Source organism: Heliconius melpomene, chromosome 13, assembly GCF_056956725.1.
Source record: "Heliconius melpomene rosina isolate 202511_hmr_F chromosome 13, ASM5695672v1, whole genome shotgun sequence".
In the NCBI taxonomy this organism is placed as follows: Eukaryota; Metazoa; Arthropoda; class Insecta; order Lepidoptera; family Nymphalidae; genus Heliconius; species Heliconius melpomene.
This window is the reverse complement of record NC_140401.1, coordinates 8,400,507-8,419,120: the sequence shown is the minus strand read 5'-3', so window position 1 is coordinate 8,419,120 and position 18,614 is coordinate 8,400,507. Positions and strand designations below refer to the sequence as shown.

The following is an 18,614-nucleotide window of genomic DNA, read 5'->3' as shown; positions in this document are numbered from 1 at the left end:
ATTATTTAATAATTAAATTTATAATAATGCAATGATGTAATGTAGTGTAGCTTTACTCTGTACATAGCAGGATAAGCAGAGGGAACCTGGAAATCTAGTATTAAGACACTCCGTCCCCATGAAGACATTGCTGTTCCCCACTTTCCGCTAAATTTCGTGACATGTCGTGTTGAGTAGCGGAACTCATCGCCGCGCTTTGCCTCGTTACCAGAACGAGAAAAATGAAATTTGAATTTGTATATTTAAAATTTTCTCTAGTTTAAAATTATTGTATCATATAGTTTAAAATGATTGTATCATATATAATTTAATTAGAGGTAATTATAATAGTTAATAGTTTTACTTTCTATAATGAAAGTATTTTTAGCCGACTTGCAAAAAAAGGAGGAGGTTCTCAATTCGTCGGAGTCTTTATTAAAACTTAAACTTTATTAGACTTAACTTATGGAAAATTCATTAAGAAAAAAATAATAATAATATAATAATAATTTTACTAAAACCATGCAATCAATGGATCAGAGTGATCCATTTGCAAGATCGTAAAAAGTTTGAGACGCATTTGAAATGAACGGAAGTAAGCAACTGAAGCAAAGATTTTAATATTATAGATAAATTATATAAGAAGCCAAATATTATTTTTAATTGAGAAATAATTGGCGATCGACAAAAGAAATTACATAAAAATAAAAAAAATACATTTTTATTTTATTGGAAGGAAAAAAGAATGGGAAGGATAAGTTTTTGATTAACAAACAGTTTTGAAGTGAATTGGAGACTTAAAAATTTATGTTGAGTTTATTAAGAATGAAATTAACATATTATTTAATAATGATAAAAACATGAATTGTTACCTTATACCGTCTTATCGATAATAATTTTTACAGATAAGGATACAGAGCACGTAGAGCATTGTAAAAGAATTATAGATATAGTTTGAATGTTGACGGGACAAGATGATTGTAATTATCATTGCCATTTTACTGGCAGTGTTTTATTTTTATACAACTCGAAATCACAATTACTGGGCTAAAAGAAATATAAAATGTGACCCGACGTTGCCTATATTTGGCAATCACTTAAAAAAGGCATTTGCTATAAAAAGTATAACTACAGTAGCTTCTGAACTGTATTACAAATACCCTGAAGAAAAGGTCGTTGGCTATTTCAGTGGAGTGATGCCGGAATTGATAATTAGAGATCCTGAGATAGTAAGATACATTTTAAATGTAAATTTTGCTGATTTTCACATGAGAGGCTTAGCAAGAGATACGAAAAAGGAACCAATGCTAAAAAATATTTTCAATGCTGACGGTGATACATGGAAACTTATACGTCAAAGATTGACTCCAGCGTTTACAACAGCAAAACTAAAGAGCATGTTTCCCCTTATAATTAAATGTGCGGAAAAGCTATATGGTCTTGGCGAAGATATTATTGCTGGTGGAGGGGAATGTGATGTCCGTGAACTTATGGCCAGATTTACTACAGAATTCATCGGTGCATGTGGCCTTGGCATTGAAATGAATACAATTAACAACGAAAATTCAATTTTTCGTGAAATAGGTAAAGGAATTTTTTCTCGTTCGAATAAAGAAATTCTTTTACGTGGATTATATGAAATATTCCCAGAGCTCAGAAGTAGTCTTAATATTTTTGATCCAAATCTTGAAAAAATATTCGTTGAAATGATAACAAAAGTTTTCGAACAGAGAAATTATAAGCCTACTGGAAGAAATGACTTTGTAGACTTACTGTTAGATCTGGCTTCTAAAGGTAAAATAATAGGAGAGTCTATTGAGGAAAGGCAACCAGATGGGTCACCAAAAATGGTCGAAATGGATATGGACTTAATGTGTATGATAGCACAAGTATTCGTATTCTTTGGTGCAGGATTTGAAACTTCTTCTTCATCCACCAGCTATACTTTACATGAACTAGCTTTTAATCCAGACATCCAAGAAAGGGTACAAAATGAAATTGACCACGTTCTAGCTAAATACGATAATAAACTATGTTACGACGCTGTCTCAGAAATGATTCTGCTAGATATGGCGTTCAAAGAGTCTTTGAGAATATTTCCTGTTGCAGGAACTTTACATAGAGTTTGCGCAAGAAAATATACAATTCCACAGATTGGTGTCACTATTGATCCTGGAGTTAAAATTATTATTCCGGTTCAAGCAATTCAAAATGATCCAAAGTACTTTAAAAAACCCGATAAATTTTTACCAGAAAGATTTAACGCAGAAGAAGAACTAACTAGACACAAATACGTATATTTGCCTTTCGGGGAAGGACCTAGAGGATGTATAGGTATGTATTCATTATATACCCACCTTTTTTTTTGCTCAACATTAATAAAATATTGTATAATCTAGGGAAAGTAACTAACTAGTTATGATCGTAATTCTTATAATGTTTTTGAATAGTTTTGTGAAAAAATATGACCCCTATATATTTATATTAAAATATAGCACTGCTATCTAAGATTGGTCCAGTAATTTGTGGGTTATAAATACATGTATGATTCTTAGAGTTCTATGCAACATGGTGACATTTTTTTAAATTTATGCATCCACCACATATTAAAAAAGAATAAATATACCAATTTCAATTACCAAAACAAATTACAATTGCGTAAGCTTACTCAATGATTAAATAACTGGCTTTGATAAGGATTCTTTCTTGATAGGTGATATGATAATTTTTTTGAGGCCGGGGTGAAGGGGAGGGGCACAAAGTGTGACTGTAAACCGACTAGTTGTGGGTTCGATCCCCACTCGACGAAATGAAATATTTGTTTAATATTTATATTACCGAGGCAAAGGGCGGCGTTTAGTTCCGCCACTGAACACGCAATGCCTCCATAATTCGGTGGAAAGTGGGGAACAGAGTTTCATAACACTAGGTTCCCTCTGCCTACCCTGCCGGTGCCGTGTACGGGATACAGCGTGAAGCTGATTTGATTTTATATTTTTTTGTGAATTTTTGTAATAGAGTATTAATTTAAACAAAATTCCCTTTATTGTAACATAACTGTATGTATGTAACATAACTGTATTATATTTTAACATAAGTGTATTGTATACTCTTATTAATTTATTTCATATCGTGATTTGGATCTTGTCACAATTTTCAATCTAAACATTAACAATAATAATTTCAGGAGCTCGATTGGGTCACATGCAATCTCTGGCAGGGCTGGCCGCCCTGCTTCATAAATTTTCAGTAGAACCATCGAGCAAAACTAGTAGAAAACTGCAAGTTAATCCAAGGTTAAACATTACACAGGGTGTTATTGGTGGAGTTCCCCTTAAATTAAAACTGAGAAGAAATAAATAAAATAATATATAAATTAAAATCGATTAATTTTAGGATAATTAGGTTTATTTACATGTACAAAGCTCTTTATAACCCGGCACCTATATAAAAAGATATCCCAGTTTTTTGTCGGTCTCGACTCGAGACCTATCTCATTGGCTACCCAGGCTAGCGAGGGATACAACGTAGAGCTAAAAATAAGAAAAAAAAAGTGTTTGTATATAATAAAAAAATAATAAATACAAAAATAATAATCGTGGTTTTGTAATTTCTAATGTATAACCCATTTAATTATATGACATGAAGGATGTTTTATCGTATTGTAGTTTTTCTTTAATTTTGTCACAAGCCATAATTTTTTCGATTAGATTTTTCTCAAAGTTTTATACTATAAAACTTTTGATTGATACCAATTAAATTTTATCCACAGTATTAATTTTTAAGATACAAACTCATTTACCTCCAATTTAAAGAAATTCACTCAAGACTTACATATTATAAGTATGTATAGTAATATCTAATAATTTTGGTCTTTTACTTTGTATTTTACATATATACAGGGTGAGTCATATTGAACTTTCCGATTTCAATAAGGTGTGTATTAAAAACAAAGCGACATGCAGTAAAAATTATTTTATTGTTTGAAAGCACATTACATGCAGTTTTAATTTAGTTGGTTTTAAAAATGATATCCTGTAAATGTCTACCTCCATTGACCACACACTGCTGAAGCCTTTCCCGGAAGTTGTCCATTACTCGTCGAGTCATATTCCGCGGAATAGCATTGATTTCTTCCGTGATTGCAGCCTTCAGTTCATCGATGGTTCGGGGACGATGCGTGTACACCTTTTCCTTCAGGTAACCCCAGAGAAAGAAATCGCAGGGGGTTAAATCAGGTGATCTCGGCGGCCACCCAACGTCACCTCGCAAAGAAATGAGATGACCGGGAAACATTTGTCGCAGGATTTCCATTGAACGCCTGGATGTATGGGCTGTAGCACCATCTTGTTGGAACCAGATGTTATCGTTGTCATGATTCTGCGTTAATTCCTCCAATTTCGGTTTTAGAAAAGTTTCAATCTGAAAAGATCTGCTGAATGTCGCGGCATAAATTTGTTCGTGTGTCTAAGTCTCTAACTGTTAATTCTTGCACTACCTGAATCTTGTATGGGTGAAATTTAAGGTCTCTATGCAGTATTCTGCGGACACTACTGAAAGATAATCCTAGTGAAGCGGCATGTTTCCGAACAGAACGCCGAGGGGATTGTTGAATTGAAGCCCGCACTCTATCCACGTTTTCCGCTGACGTTGACGTCCTAATTCGGCCTTGTGGTCTTGTTTTTAATGCTGATGATGTTGCTCTAAAATTTGATACCCAATTTCTGATTGTTGGTCCAGTGGGAATGGGATCACGTCGACCAATAGCAAAATGTAAACGGAACGCACGCTGTGTTGTGATCACGGAGCCGCCATTTTTAATAAACTCTTCAACTACGAACGCACGATGTTGTCCCGACCAAGCCACTGCTCACACTAAAACTGCATGTCATGGCGCGTCTAATGACACCATCCCCACCCTTCTACTCCTTCCCTTCTTCGTGCAACGTCCTTCCAAAACCGGAAAGTTCAATATGACTCACCCTGTATAATACAGAAAAAAAGTATACAAAAGCCTTTGATATCGAATTAGTATTAGAATACTTTTCGACGCGTCTCTTGATGTTAGAATAGAAACCTCTGGAACTATTGATACTAATTCTGTTTCTAGCAGATAACGGAAGATCAATTAAATACTCGAAAATAGTAAAATTTTAGACCATGCTGTATGGAGTAATGTAAATTAAATTAATGAAAATGACCTCCTTTTATATTGGTATTTGTTTGTCTATCGTTTTAAGTTGTTTTATCTACCGATAATAGCTTTCTGTCTTACTTATCTGTAATATGCCATATCACACTTATTTGGTAATTGCTTGCAAGTTAAGATCATCGGCAATATATGGGCTATTGTTATAAACAATAGCCCATATATTGCCGATGATCAATAGCTATACATTAAAAAAGTTTCATCAAAATCAGTTCAGATGTTTCTTTCAAATAGGCAGACTAGGTACATAAAAAAATAAAAAATGCTTTTATTTTAGCCTCTATAACTTTTTTTTATTTTTTATTCAATGTGAACAATTGATGTCTCTAATAGTCTAATTGTATTTATCAACGGAGTAACCTTTACATGACATTTTAATTTGCTTATTAATATTTTTTTTGTTGTTAGTAATCTTTGACAGGGGAATAATTGCTATGATCTTGGTTGTAGGCACTTGCAAAATATTTTATTTATTGGTTTGCCGATTGCCGCAAACAGTAAAATAAATTGTAAAAATTCTTTTAAATATATATATGCTCGACCGATTTTGATGATTCTTACGTCAATCTATGTGTAAGACAAATCGAAGACATTCTCAATTTTTTTGTAGAAGTACACTGTTGTTACTTGTAAGGTCACAAGTACGTACTCAGGTAAAATTATATAATTAGCATAATTAGCATTACCATTTTCGTTATTTTACCTTATTAGGTAAGGCTCATAATAATTCCCTCTTAAGTCATTTACAATTTTTATGATTACAATAATATATTTAAGTTTGGGTATAATGTTGCCTAACAACAAACCCCAGCGTTCAACGTTACTGTTCATAAACCCAGTACAAATAAAGTTATGACACTTTTATATTGTTATATGGCCTGTTATTTAGAACTTCAAATCTAATCTAATCGCCAAATTAATTTAATAAAATATACATACCTTAAAATTGGCATTCTTCAGTTAGACACTATCTGACTGTAAGGACGATTGTTGTAGCTTCTATCACCACCTTTGGCGTAAATAGAGATATTTTCTAGCGGGAGGGCGCACACGCTGTATCCAGCACACAGCAGGGTAGGGAGAGGTAATCAGGGAGGTAACCTTAGTGTTAAGACACTTCATTGCTCTATTTCTGCTGAATTCTGAAGGCATTGCGTGTGGCCCAGTGGCGGAACTCAACGCCGCGTTTTGCTTTGACATCAGAGTCTACCCTGATGTGTGCGGCATTCAGCGTGAAGCTTCTCGAGACTTAGTTAACTCTGATATCTAAATTATAAAGAAAACACTGAAATCAAATAAAATATTTATGACATTTAACAAAAATGTATATTTATTTACGTCTTCTTTTTATTCTTAGAGGAATACCACCAATAACACCTTGTGCAATAAAATGTCGGGGATCTATTTTCAATTTTTTTGGTGTGTTTGTAGAAGGCTCGACGGTAAATCTGTGAAGGAAAGCAGCAAGTCCTGTTAGTGATTGTATTTGTCCTAATTTCGCTCCTAAAACAAAAAAATAGACTAATCTATATATATCCATAATATTATAGATGGTATGAGTTATGAATGAGTACTGGTTTGAATTAATTAATTATTTTTGTATTGGATAATGGTAGTTATTGAAGAAGGCTTATGCTATTACACCACGCTAACACCAATAGGAGTAGAGTTACAACAACAAAATGTTGCAAAAACCGGAGAGCTTTATAGCTTTTGTGAATGTTCTGTGAAAAGGGTTAAAGTTACGTAAAAATTATATATGACTTCAAAAGTCCAAAAATTAGGTCTCGATAGGATGCGTTTATCTTTTAAGAATGACGTTCAGTACAAACAATTTTTTAGCAATATAATACCTGTTATTCATTATCCATCTAGATACATTAGATACGTATAGGTTAAATCTACCAAAATTCTGATATCTTCTAAATTATCTATAAAATGGATTTTAAGGAGACATCACAATTCTAAAAAACGGGAGCAGTGCGGTTATCGCGCCGTGCGTCGTGTGACTCGTAAGTCAAAGGTGACAGCGGGCGGCGGGTGAGGCGCGTATCTACTTATATAATACCTAATGTCTAAACTGATATTAAGTGCGCTAGTCTCAGAAGTTCCTGTTTCCAATTAAATATTTTTTTTCGAGGTTTCGAGAATCGACAAAGGCAAAAAGGAAAAATTATATTAAAATATCCTTTAGCACAAAGTTTCAAATTAAAAAATTCTATGGCAAAATTGTTTTATTTGCCTATTAACAATTTTTTGTTTCTAATTGACCAACCGGTGTCACAGCATTAACCTCATGTTCGAAAAAAAAAATCTAATTGATGTACAATTTTTAAAATGTCATTTATATAATTATCGGACATTATACAAATATTTATTAAATATATTTATGAAATTTTCAGTTTTGGAGGTGAATTCTAATAAATCACGAAACACGTGTTCAATGAAATATTTTTAAGAGTCTGAATTTTTAAATTTATAAAATCTGTGCCGATTTAACTATTTTTCCACACAAAATTTCAAGCCCTGTTTCATCCCTTCAGGGTTAATATTCTTCAAAAATCGTTCTTAGTGGGTATTCTTATTAGGAAAATTTATATTTGTCCAAATTTCACGTTTTCACCATCAGGGGTTACGTTAGTGGGACGTTTTCCTTTTATATAATATAGATTATAAGTCCTTTCACTGATAATATAATTTGATAAGTAAAAGGATTTATAATAATAGATATTGACGTGAGAAAAAGGAAATGTATAAATATTTATATAGTATGTCCTTACCTATGCAAGTTCTTGGACCTTCACCGAATGGCATGTACACATATTTTTCGTTTTGTGATATTTCACCGGCAGTCCACCTCTCCGGTAAATATTGATCGGCATTGTTATAATATTTTTCATCATTTTGAATTGCTTGTAAAGGTATAACTATTCTAACACCAGGATCTATCGTTACTCCTAGTTGGCGAATCGTGTATTTTTTTGCACAAACTCTTTGCAATGTGCCCAAAGGAGGAAACATTCTCATGGCCTCTTTAAACGCCATGTCTAGCAAAGTCATTTCTGATACTGCATTGTAACATAATTTGTTATCATATTTTGCAAGTACTTCATCAATTTCTTTTTGTACTTTCATTTGTATATCAGGGTTTTGAGCTAGTTTATATAGTGTAAAGCTTGTAGATGAAGATGACGTCTCAAAGCCTGCTGCAAAAAATACAAACACTTGTGCAATCATACACATAAGATCCATTTCTCTTTCAACAATCTTTGGCGACCCATCTGGATTCTCTTCTTCAATGGACTCTCCCACTATGTTACCTTTTGCTGATAATTCCAAAAGTAGGTCCACGAAATCATGTCTGCCTATAGGTTTCAAGTTTCGTTGTTGAAAAATTTTCGCTATCATATCTACAATTACATCTTCTAGTTTTTTGTTAAAAACGCGTATGGCACCAGCAGTTTCTGGAAATATTTCTGAAATACTAGAATAAAACACATCTTTCCAGGAAAGTGAAGTCACATTTTTTCCCAAACTTAGAAAAAAAGAATCTTCGTTTTTAATGGTGTCCGTATCGACACCAAGACCACAGGCACCAATGAATTCGATTGTAAATTTAGCCATGAGATCACGCACATCACATTCTCCACCTGTCTTAATTATTTCTTCTCCTAAACCGAGAAGTTTTTCTGCACATTTTACAATTAAAGGGAACATATTCCTTAATTTGGCTGGTGTAAATGCAGGAGTCAATCTGTGGCGTACAAGTTTCCAGGAATCTCCATCTAGGTGAAAAAGATTTTGTGTAAGAGCTTGATTTTTTGGGCCTTTTCCGAGACCACGTCTGTAGAAGTAAGAGAAATCCACATTTAATATGGCTTTTATTATTTCTGGATCTCTTATTATCAACTCTGGTGTATTCCCCGAGTAGTAGCCTACAACTTTTTCATTTGGATATTTAAAATAAATTTCATCTGCAACTTCCGTTTCACTTTTTATAGCAAAAGCTTTTTTAAGATGATTTCCAAACAGCGGCAATGGAGGGTCATGCTTAATATTCTTTTTCGCCCAATAACTATGATTACGTGTTGCGTAGAAATATATTAAAGCGAACAAAATAATACAAATAATAAACATTTTATAACACTAAATCCACGGACGACTATTTTGAATTGTGATTTTAATAAAATGGCAAAGCTGCTGCAGTGAGATTTATATTTATAGAGATAACGTCAGAACAGACAGATACTTGCAGATTACAGATACAATTTTTTGTAATATAAGTTTTAATCTAAGTATTTAAAGAATCATACAATTTAGATCAGTAGTTTAAGAATTACATCTAGTCAAAGTTTCATAATTTTGTCAGTCACTGGCTGACCGATCATCAAAATTCTAAGGCACTTCTAGCAGACATACAACCTTCATATTTAGAATATAATTAGTGTTTAATGTATAAATAAAGGAAAACTTTAAGCCGTTATACGAGTATGTATATCCTGAACACCTTCTTCACCACCTTCTTATATAACGGCAACGGAAGGAAATTTATTATTAGGTTCCTTTAATATATTTTTTAATTTAAAAAATTAAAAATTCAAAAATATATTAAAGGAACCTAATAATAAATTTTTGATTCCTATTTAACGATACACACGACGTAGTTCCTCGATTTTTATTTTTCATATTTTGAAATATGTCTGGTGGTCGCTATGATGAATTTTGATAACTGTCTCTCTGTTTGTAACTATTTTTAGTGACACTCCTAAGGTTAAGACAAATCGCATTTAGAAAGACTAAACACATTACCCTACTTTGCGTCATGCAATCGGGTAAAAACACACATACTTAAAAAAATGTTTTCTTTATCTTGGTCGTCCTGGCAAAGTTCATGAACGAGGTTCTTATCACGGAAAGATTATTTAATATTTATTTTAGGCCATCAAGGTGCAGTGAAACAGTATACGACGTTTGTAGGTTCGATTCGATTCAGTATTTGGAGTAATGAATTATTTCCATTTTATTTCTCTGGTAGAATGACAAAGTGTGGCCTAATGGCTTTGCGTTCCGCTATTCAACACTAACACAACTTCTGGAAAATTAAGATGAAAGTAGGAAGCGAAGTGTTTAAGCGCTAAGTTCCTTTTGTCTACTTTTCTATATGCGGGATATAGCGTGAAGTTAAAAAAATAATGTATTGTCCTTGAATTAGAATAGGTGTACAAATAATCAAGGGATCATGAGATCGATATTGAGATGGAGTTTTCTGTATATTATAATCTGTAAAATTATAATATAATATAATCTGTGAAATACACGCCACCTCAAGGTCACTCTTAAGATCTATCTCAGAGTTGAGAGCGGTTTATAAGTATGTGCCTTAGTGACTATGATTTAAAAGGTGTAGAAAATATATGATTACTAGCGGCCCGCTCGCGGTTGCACCCGCGTGAACTATGTTATTATTAATTTCTGTCTCCATGGCTACGTCCTAGTGACGTCTATGCAAAATTTGAGACTCCTAGCATTTGTAGTAACGAAGTTTCATACAAACTTTCAACCCCAAAAACAACCCCTTAGAAGTCGAATATTGCAAATTCCCGTCTTAGCGAGCACCTACGTCCTATAAATAACTCCTATGCAAAATTTGAGATTCCTAGCATATGTAGTTTCTGAGATTTCGTGATGAGTGTCTGACCTTTCGATTTTATATATATAGATATAGATATAAACATGTACTTAGGTATATTCAATTTAAGTACAATGGAAAGCATGTTATAAAAATATTTAGAATTAAAGAGTCTGTTAAAAAAATAACAAATTTCTGTTTTGCTTATTAACTAATAGTAAGTAATACGAAATTAATTATAAGACAATATTATTCTTTTAAATTTAAAACATCGAGATCATATTAATTTGAAAAACATTTTTAAAATATTATTCCTACACTTAGGAAATAAAAATATTTCATCTAACGTTTCCAAGAGGCGCGGGTTCAAATCCTGCTACGTTCAAAATTTTTATATATTTTCTTAATAAGTATTTTACGTTCATTTATTCCTAACTCTCAATTTAAGCGGAATGCCGTCCATAACACCTTGTACGACATTCATGTATGGATTTATTATTAATTTCTTAGGTGTATTAGTCGACAGTTCTACAGTAAATCGTTGAAGAAGAGCGGCGAGTCCCGCTAGGGATTGCATTTGACCCAACCTTGCTCCTGCAATTAGAAAATACACATTAATAATAAAATAATATTTTTAAAGGCTGTCGTGGCCCAGCGTAACAGCGTCAGATTGTTAGCGCGACGGTCTTGGGTTCAAATCCTTTTATGTCAGCTTGTATATGACACACAAGTTTTTTGTTTGGAAACCTGATTATTAAAATATATTTTATGATTGAAGTCCAAGTCCACTTGTGCTTATATTTATTATATAAGTACTATAATAATTATCAGCTTGTAAATTATGTTGCAAAAAAATATTTTTTTATCTATTTTACAAGAGGATTTAGGTTTACACTTAAATTATAATTATTATTAAAACTGTATCTTAAGCTGGCAGAAAGTGGAAAATCAAGTATCATATATATATAACAAAATGATTAAGAAGTAACAGTTACTAGGTATATATATATAGTAAAGTCTCACCTATGCAATTTCTTGGACCTTCACCGAATGGCATATATACATATTTTTGCTTTTGTTTCATTTCACCCGCAGCCCACCTCTCCGGTAAATTTTGGTCTGGATTATCATAATATAGTTTATCATTTTGGATTGCTTGTATAGGAATAACAATTTTAACACCGGGATCTATTGTTATTCCTAATTGTCTAATCATGTATTTTTTTCGGCAAACTCTTTGGAGTATTCCTAAAGGAGGAAATATTCTCAAGGCTTCTTTAAACGCCATGTCTAGCAGAGTTAGTTCTGATACAGCGTCGTAGCATAATTTATTGTCATATTTTGCCAGCACTTCATCAATTTCTCTTTGTATTTTCATTTGTATATCAGGGTTTTGAGCTAGTTTGTATAGTGTGAAGCTTGTAGATGAAGATGATGTCTCAAAGCCTGCTCCAAAAAATACAAATGCTTGTGCAATCATACACATAAGATCCATTTCTATTTCAACGATCTTTGCTGACTTATCTGGATTTCTTTCTTCAATGGACTCTCCTACAATTTTACCGTTTGCTGATAATTTTAAAAGTAAGTCCACAAAATCATTTCTTCCTGTAGGCTTAAAATTACGCTGTTGGAAAATTTTTGTTATCATGTTAATTAGAACGTCTTCTAGTTTCTTATTAAAAACACGTATGAAACCAGCGATTTCAGGGAATATATCTGAAATACTGAAATAGAACACATCTTTCCAGGAGCGTGTAAACATATTTTTTCCTAATTTTCTAAAGAAAGAATCTTCGCTTTTAATGGTGTCCATGTCAACACCCAGACCACATGCACCGATAAATTCTATTGTAAATTTAGCCATGACATCGCGCACATTACATTCACCGCCCGTTTTCACAATTTCTTCGCCCAAATCATGTAGCTTTTCTGCACACTTCACGATCAATGGGAACATGCCTTTTAATTTAGCACTTGTAAATGCTGGGGTCAGCCCTTGACGTATGAGTTTCCAAGAATCTCCATCTGCATGAAAAAGGTTTAGTGTCAGAACTTGTTTTTTTGCATCTTTTCCAAAACCACGTGTATAGAAGTTAGAGAAGTCAATGCTCAATATGTCTTTTATTATTTCAGGATCTCTTATAATCAGCTCTGGGGTATTTCCGGAGTAATATCCAACTACTTTTTCGTTGGGATATTTGTTGTACATTTCATAAGCAACTTGAGTTATGCTTTTGAGTCCAAAAGATTTTTTAAGATGATTTCCAAATAACGGCATAGGCGGGTCATGTTTGATATTCCTTTTTGCCCAATAACTATGATTACGTGTTACGTAGAAATATATTATGGTTAACAAAATAACACAAATAGTAAACATTTTTAATATCAAATGCACAAGTGACTAGGCTGAATTATAATTTAAATTACGTGTTGCTAAGGTTATTTATACGTATTTTACAAGATAATTCAATAAAATATACTAAGATAACGTGTAATATTATAAGATAAAGTTACACACAGCGGCATAGCAAGTCCTTACATACAAATACACTAGCGATTATATAACAACAGAGAAACGTGATTAAATTAAAAAAAAAAAATTAATAATACAGCGATTTAATATCGTAGTCGTTAAATATAATAATTTAATAATCATTGACTTCAAAGGTGCTTATTAAAATTCCCAAATTTTATTAAAATTTTATTATGATTCACATTATTAACACAGTTCACTATTAAGTCTTAAAAAAATACTTAGAAGTGAACACAGAATCAAGAAACACAATTTTAAAGGTATACACGAATCTAGTTTTATGTTTTTTTCTATATCTTAATAATAATATAAAGATTTCAAGACATAATTATGATAAAGAAAATCGCTTTAATAATATAAAGAGTCTAATGGACAGTATTTTTATTTTATACCTTCACGCTTTTTTCTGTAGAATAACTGTACTGTACTGTATAATAAATAAACTAACACGTTACCTTATATCAAAATTATGAACTTCGTAACACAGTACTTCTTATCAATGGCATCTTAAGGGTATCGTCATTATAAGAGAATGACTTATTTAACCCTTATTTATAAATACACTATTCGTTGTATAATAATAGAGCCAGTCGTGGCGCACGAGGGTCCGATTCCCACTGGAGAAAATAAAACAGCGAGGCATAGGGAGAAGTTGAGTAATACTCAATATGGACACCTCCAGAAATTGGGGGGAAGTGAGAAACGAAACTATCACGGAACCGGAAAATTTTATTTTCTCGAGTTCGAACGGAATGGAAAAAGCTTATAAAAGTAATTAATGAAACCATATTTACACACCAATTCAGCATTTAAAATTCATAATTTTTGAAGTTGGTGCCAATTTGGGTATTTGTTAAAGAATTTCTTAACTTTTTTTCGGTGTATTCAGTAATTATCTATTAATATTATTTTTGTCTTGGCTGACACCGACTTTTAGAATAGGTACTTTTAAATGACCATAGGTAGTTGACCTGTAACAACGGACTATAACACGAGCTCGAAACATAAGGTTAAAAATCCTTAATACTTATTGAAAATTCTGCCGCGCGTGGGGAACGCAATATTCTAACACTAGTGGACGCGCGCAGCTTCGCCCGCTTATTTGGACCCTTAGGGGGTGAATTCTAATAAACCGTGAAACACGTGTTCAATTAACTATTTTTAAGAGTCTAAATTTCAAATTGTATAAAAATCGGTGCCGATTTTATTTTTTTCTATACAAACTTTCAATCCTTATTTCATCCCTTAAAGGTAAAATTTTTTCAAAATCCCTTCTTAGTGGATGTCCAGATTACGTAAATAAACATCTGTGCAAATTTCACTTTTCTACGCACAGCGGTTACGGCTGTGCGTGCATCTTACCTCAGTCAGTGGGAACTTCTCCTTTTATATATATAGATTAAAAATATGCTATAAAGTGTAAACTAAAAGAATAGCATAAAGTACGAGACACATAATCACTATTAAACTTACATATAATATTAAATATCAACTTATTTTATTTCAGTATTAAATCAAAACAACCAGTAACAAATATAATATCATATTAAAATAACCGAGTCGTAAATAACCTTCGTTAAGGGACCAAAAACAGTAATTCACGCGTTGTAAACAAAACAAGTCCCAGCGTACGAGAATAGTACTGGAATGCCGGATGTTGCCGGCAATCACAGGTGATGCTCAAACGGCTTCAGTGCGCGCTGTAGCGACCGACGCGCGCGCACGCTCTACGAATCTAATAATTTAATCGATTTTCTATACGAAATATTACGATTCGTATATAAAAAAAAAGAAAAATAAACGAAAATTAAAATATAATAAAGATTAATTTCGACGACTAGCAATTTGAACTTTATTTGCTTGTAATTTGAAGTTTCTGGTTTTACAAAAATTTCAGGCTTTTTTTAGTCAATGATAAACTAAAGTGTCGTTAGTGAAAAGATAAAGTGACGTTAGTGGTAAGAATGAAGGTCCTGACGGCAGAAGATAAGGTTGCAACTGTCGGCAATGAGAACGAGCCTCGTGTTGATGTTGTCGATTCGAAATCTACCAAAGAGGAATTAAATAGGTTAGTTAATTATGAATGGAAAAAGTATAAATACAACTAATGATAAAATAAAAAAAAAAGTTGAAAAAAATGATTACTAAATGTTTGTTTTTCTTCTGTTTGTGCCTTTTATATTTTTTTTATTTAGTACGTAAAACGTAAACGAAGCTCTGATAAATTAATTAATGTAATATGTATAGCAATGTCTTTAGTAACAGTTATCGTTATATATAAGTCACATAATTAAAATAATTTAATTTAATTTTATAGTGTTTTGAACATATATGCACATAAAACTGTGATTTAAAAAAAATTTAAATATTTATTAGCAAAATTGTCAGTTAGTGAAAAGTTATATATTTTTTAGGAAATTAAATGAATAATAAAACTTGCAAACCTTATTTTTAGTATATAACAATTAGTATTAGTAAATGCAAATATTAATATAATGTTTTTTTTATGTATTTTTTTTCGACCTTACTTACCTATTGTGCTTAAATAAATGTCTTGCAAGCTTTCAGAAATAATTTAACCAATAGGTATACCATTTAAATTAATAATGATTACTAGGAAGTTTCTTGTGACATTAAACGCGACGGTTGTCGGTTCGATTCCCACTTGTGGAAATTAATAGATTTTTTCTTCGCTGGTAACAAGGCAAAACGTTTAAAGTAATCAAAATCAAATAATAACATAAAAAGTGTTATTTCATTTTTTTCACCAAATTGGTAATCTATCGTACTCGTACGCAAGTTCGCGCTAGGTCAGACGCGCTGGCCGGCAGCCAGGATGACACAACCCTGTGGTATGCTGTTTACGTGCCGAATTGTTGACATTTTTTGGGATATCTTTGGTCACATGCCTATATTGAAATGAGCTTAAAAATAAAGAATAATATCTAGGATTACCTGTGATGTTATAGACATTTCCTTTAAAAATTGAAAAAATATTGCAATCTATGTAATCTACTATCTTTGTTTGTTTATTATAAATAAGTAGTTTTAAATTAAAATTTAAGTAAATCAGAAAAATATTAAAAAAAATATTACAATGTAATTATTGAAAATTATATTACTTATATATATCTAAAAGAAAAGTTTGTTCTACGAAATATGCCGCTTTAGTGACGATTAATGTAAACAAATCGTAGATCTTGTAGGGGGCGTGTGTTATTTATTGGAGCCTTGTATCTCAGTTCAAATCCCTTTGAATATATTATTAGTCATGACGACATTTCTGACACCAATATTAATTTTAGAAAAATGTAATTTTGATTTTTTTTTTGTGTAACTCATTAATTATTCGTCGTTTCTGAGCAAATTTTAAATGGTTTAGATTTTTTTTGATAGCATCTCGCATTTGGTATGGTAGTCAGAGATAACCCACACTAGGCTATAAGACATTCCATTGTCTACTGTCCGCTCATTTAGAGAAAAAAAAATATCCTAAGTTGGAATCGAACCTATATCGTCGTACAATAAAACTCAGTACCACTCAATCAATGCTTAAACTTATTTTTTTTTCAACAGAGGATGTCCTCTTGGAGTGTCCCGTGTAATTGACTCACTCTACATTTGTGGTGCTCACGCATTGCCTGGAGCTGTGAAGGTCTTACGGCCAGGACTTGTCATAAATGCTGCACCGGAACTGCCTCCGCCGCCTGAAGATTATGTTCCAAGACACTACGTACCATTGTTGGATACACCCAATTCTGACATGTATCCATATATGGAGCGAGTTGCGGACCTTATAAATGAGGTAAGAAACAGTGTAATTGCATTGACGCAATTTCTTTAGGGATAAAATTGATATAATAATTGTTTATTAAAAGCTATGGGCTTAAATTTTAGCAAAAAGTCATAATATTCAAAGCCTTGAATAGTTTGATTTAATTAGGTCTCATTTTCTCACATTAAAATGATAAATTAATCATTCATCATCATTAAGTAGTATTTCTGAAATAAATTAGTCCAAACGAAATATATAATGATATTTTAATATATATATTATATATTTTTTACAGGTCGTCATTAGAAATGAAATCGTATTGGTTCATTGTGTCGCCGGTGTCTCAAGATCTGTCACTCTCTGCTTAGCATATCTGGTTAAATATTATAAGATGACACTGCGTGGTGCCTACAATCATTTTAAATTAAGAAGGTAGGTTTTTGTCACAGTTAAGAAGAAAGTTATTTAAAACATTTTAATTAATTTCATTTAAACTAAAAAATAAGATTAAAAATAATAATTTTTAATACTCTTTCTTTTACAGGCCACAAATTAGGCCAAATACCGGGTTTTTCAAACAACTTATTAAATTCGAAGAAAGGCTATTCGGCGAGGCATCAGTAAAAATGGTTTACTGTGAAGCTATTGACAAAGAGATTCCTGATGTATATGAGCCAGATTACAGGGGCATGACGTGGTTTAGGCAAAGGTATGGGCCTATTGAGAAGAACTGAAAGAAAATTAAAAAAAGAGAAATATTTTTATCTGTAAATAATTTAGGATAAGTTTAGTTTTAAGGTTCAAAATTATAAAACTAAAAAAAAGATTAACTCAAAACCTAAAGCACATTGAATAGATCTCATGTTATTTAAAGAAATAACAAGTTATTAAACTAATTTCATGTCATAATAGCATCGCAATATCAATAATATAATAGAAATAAAACGGTAAATGTAAATTTGATATGAACAATGAAGACTGAAGTATGTATGGTGGGACATTCATTGAAGCATATTTTTTGTATAGTCCTTTAAATATATTAGAAATATACAGAATAGTATATAACTTGGCAATTACACAATTTTAAAATTATAATATAATAAAATAATTCACTGTACGTCAAATAAAAAAAACATTATTAGTTAAATTTAATATAAGTTATGCTTCAATTATGATTATAAATGTGTAATTAGTAGATATCTAGTAATGTGATAATTTATTGATAATAATAATTTATGAATAGACAATGGGACCAAAATAAATATAATTCATTTTAAAAAATACTTTTATTTGTTTATTTTTAACACCAAACCAAAAAGATATAGCTAAAAGTCTTCTGTTAATAACTAACTGGTAACACAGCCAAAATTACGCGCATTGAACGCTGAAATTTGGCATTTCCTTTGGGAGCGTAGAGGGGCACTAAAAGAGGATTTCCAAATCAAAGCAAAAGAACTTGAAACGTCTTGGTATGTTAAAATGAGGA

The 18,614-nt window shown here is 32.0% G+C and overlaps 4 protein-coding genes across 4 annotated transcripts; 2 read left to right on the top strand and 2 right to left on the bottom strand.

Annotated features, from left to right (window-relative positions):
• The first annotated feature begins 930 nt into the window (after window positions 1–930).
• Window positions 931–3,361, top strand: LOC146532837 (cytochrome P450 6B2-like). The gene is made up of 2 exons (XM_085196928.1): window positions 931–2,313; window positions 3,167–3,361. The coding sequence occupies exons 1-2, from the start codon at window positions 954–956 to the stop codon at window positions 3,340–3,342; spliced, it is 1,536 nt and encodes a 511-aa protein (XP_085053054.1). The 5' UTR covers window positions 931–953; the 3' UTR covers window positions 3,343–3,361.
• A 2,835-nt stretch (window positions 3,362–6,196) lies between these two features.
• On the bottom strand, window positions 6,197–10,475 carry LOC146532836 (cytochrome P450 6B2-like). The gene is made up of 2 exons (XM_085196931.1): window positions 7,969–10,475; window positions 6,197–6,691 (listed from the first exon to the last, which is right to left on the bottom strand). The coding sequence occupies exons 1-2, from the start codon at window positions 9,323–9,325 to the stop codon at window positions 6,519–6,521; spliced, it is 1,530 nt and encodes a 509-aa protein (XP_085053057.1). The 5' UTR covers window positions 9,326–10,475; the 3' UTR covers window positions 6,197–6,518.
• Window positions 10,476–11,063: 588 nt separating this feature from the next.
• LOC146532835 (cytochrome P450 6B2-like) lies at window positions 11,064–13,217 on the bottom strand. The gene is made up of 2 exons (XM_085196929.1): window positions 11,841–13,217; window positions 11,064–11,411 (listed from the first exon to the last, which is right to left on the bottom strand). Exons 1-2 carry the CDS (start codon window positions 13,195–13,197, stop codon window positions 11,239–11,241), a joined length of 1,530 nt encoding a protein of 509 aa, XP_085053055.1. The 5' UTR covers window positions 13,198–13,217; the 3' UTR covers window positions 11,064–11,238.
• A 1,814-nt stretch (window positions 13,218–15,031) lies between these two features.
• Window positions 15,032–18,376, top strand: LOC146532834 (dual specificity protein phosphatase 14-like). Its single transcript, XM_085196698.1, has 4 exons — window positions 15,032–15,421; window positions 16,930–17,158; window positions 17,424–17,560; window positions 17,673–18,376. The coding sequence occupies exons 1-4, from the start codon at window positions 15,318–15,320 to the stop codon at window positions 17,860–17,862; spliced, it is 660 nt and encodes a 219-aa protein (XP_085052824.1). The 5' UTR covers window positions 15,032–15,317; the 3' UTR covers window positions 17,863–18,376.
• The last annotated feature ends 238 nt before the right edge of the window (window positions 18,377–18,614 follow it).

Excerpts from the sequence above, each read along its gene's own strand:
- LOC146532837 (XM_085196928.1), top strand. The coding sequence starts at position 954 with ATGATTGTAATTATCATTGCCATTTTACTGGCAGTGTTTTATTTTTAT. Across the intron at positions 2,314-3,166 it reads AGGACCTAGAGGATGTATAG|GAGCTCGATTGGGTCACATG; the intron begins GTATGTATTCAT and ends TAATAATTTCAG.
- LOC146532836 (XM_085196931.1), bottom strand. The coding sequence starts at position 9,325 with ATGTTTATTATTTGTATTATTTTGTTCGCTTTAATATATTTCTACGCA. Across the intron at positions 6,692-7,968 it reads AGGTCCAAGAACTTGCATAG|GAGCGAAATTAGGACAAATA; the intron begins GTAAGGACATAC and ends TTTTTGTTTTAG.
- LOC146532835 (XM_085196929.1), bottom strand. The coding sequence starts at position 13,197 with ATGTTTACTATTTGTGTTATTTTGTTAACCATAATATATTTCTACGTA. Across the intron at positions 11,412-11,840 it reads AGGTCCAAGAAATTGCATAG|GAGCAAGGTTGGGTCAAATG; the intron begins GTGAGACTTTAC and ends TTCTAATTGCAG.
- LOC146532834 (XM_085196698.1), top strand. The coding sequence starts at position 15,318 with ATGAAGGTCCTGACGGCAGAAGATAAGGTTGCAACTGTCGGCAATGAG. Across the intron at positions 15,422-16,929 it reads ACCAAAGAGGAATTAAATAG|AGGATGTCCTCTTGGAGTGT; the intron begins GTTAGTTAATTA and ends TTTTTTCAACAG. Across the intron at positions 17,159-17,423 it reads TTGCGGACCTTATAAATGAG|GTCGTCATTAGAAATGAAAT; the intron begins GTAAGAAACAGT and ends TATTTTTTACAG.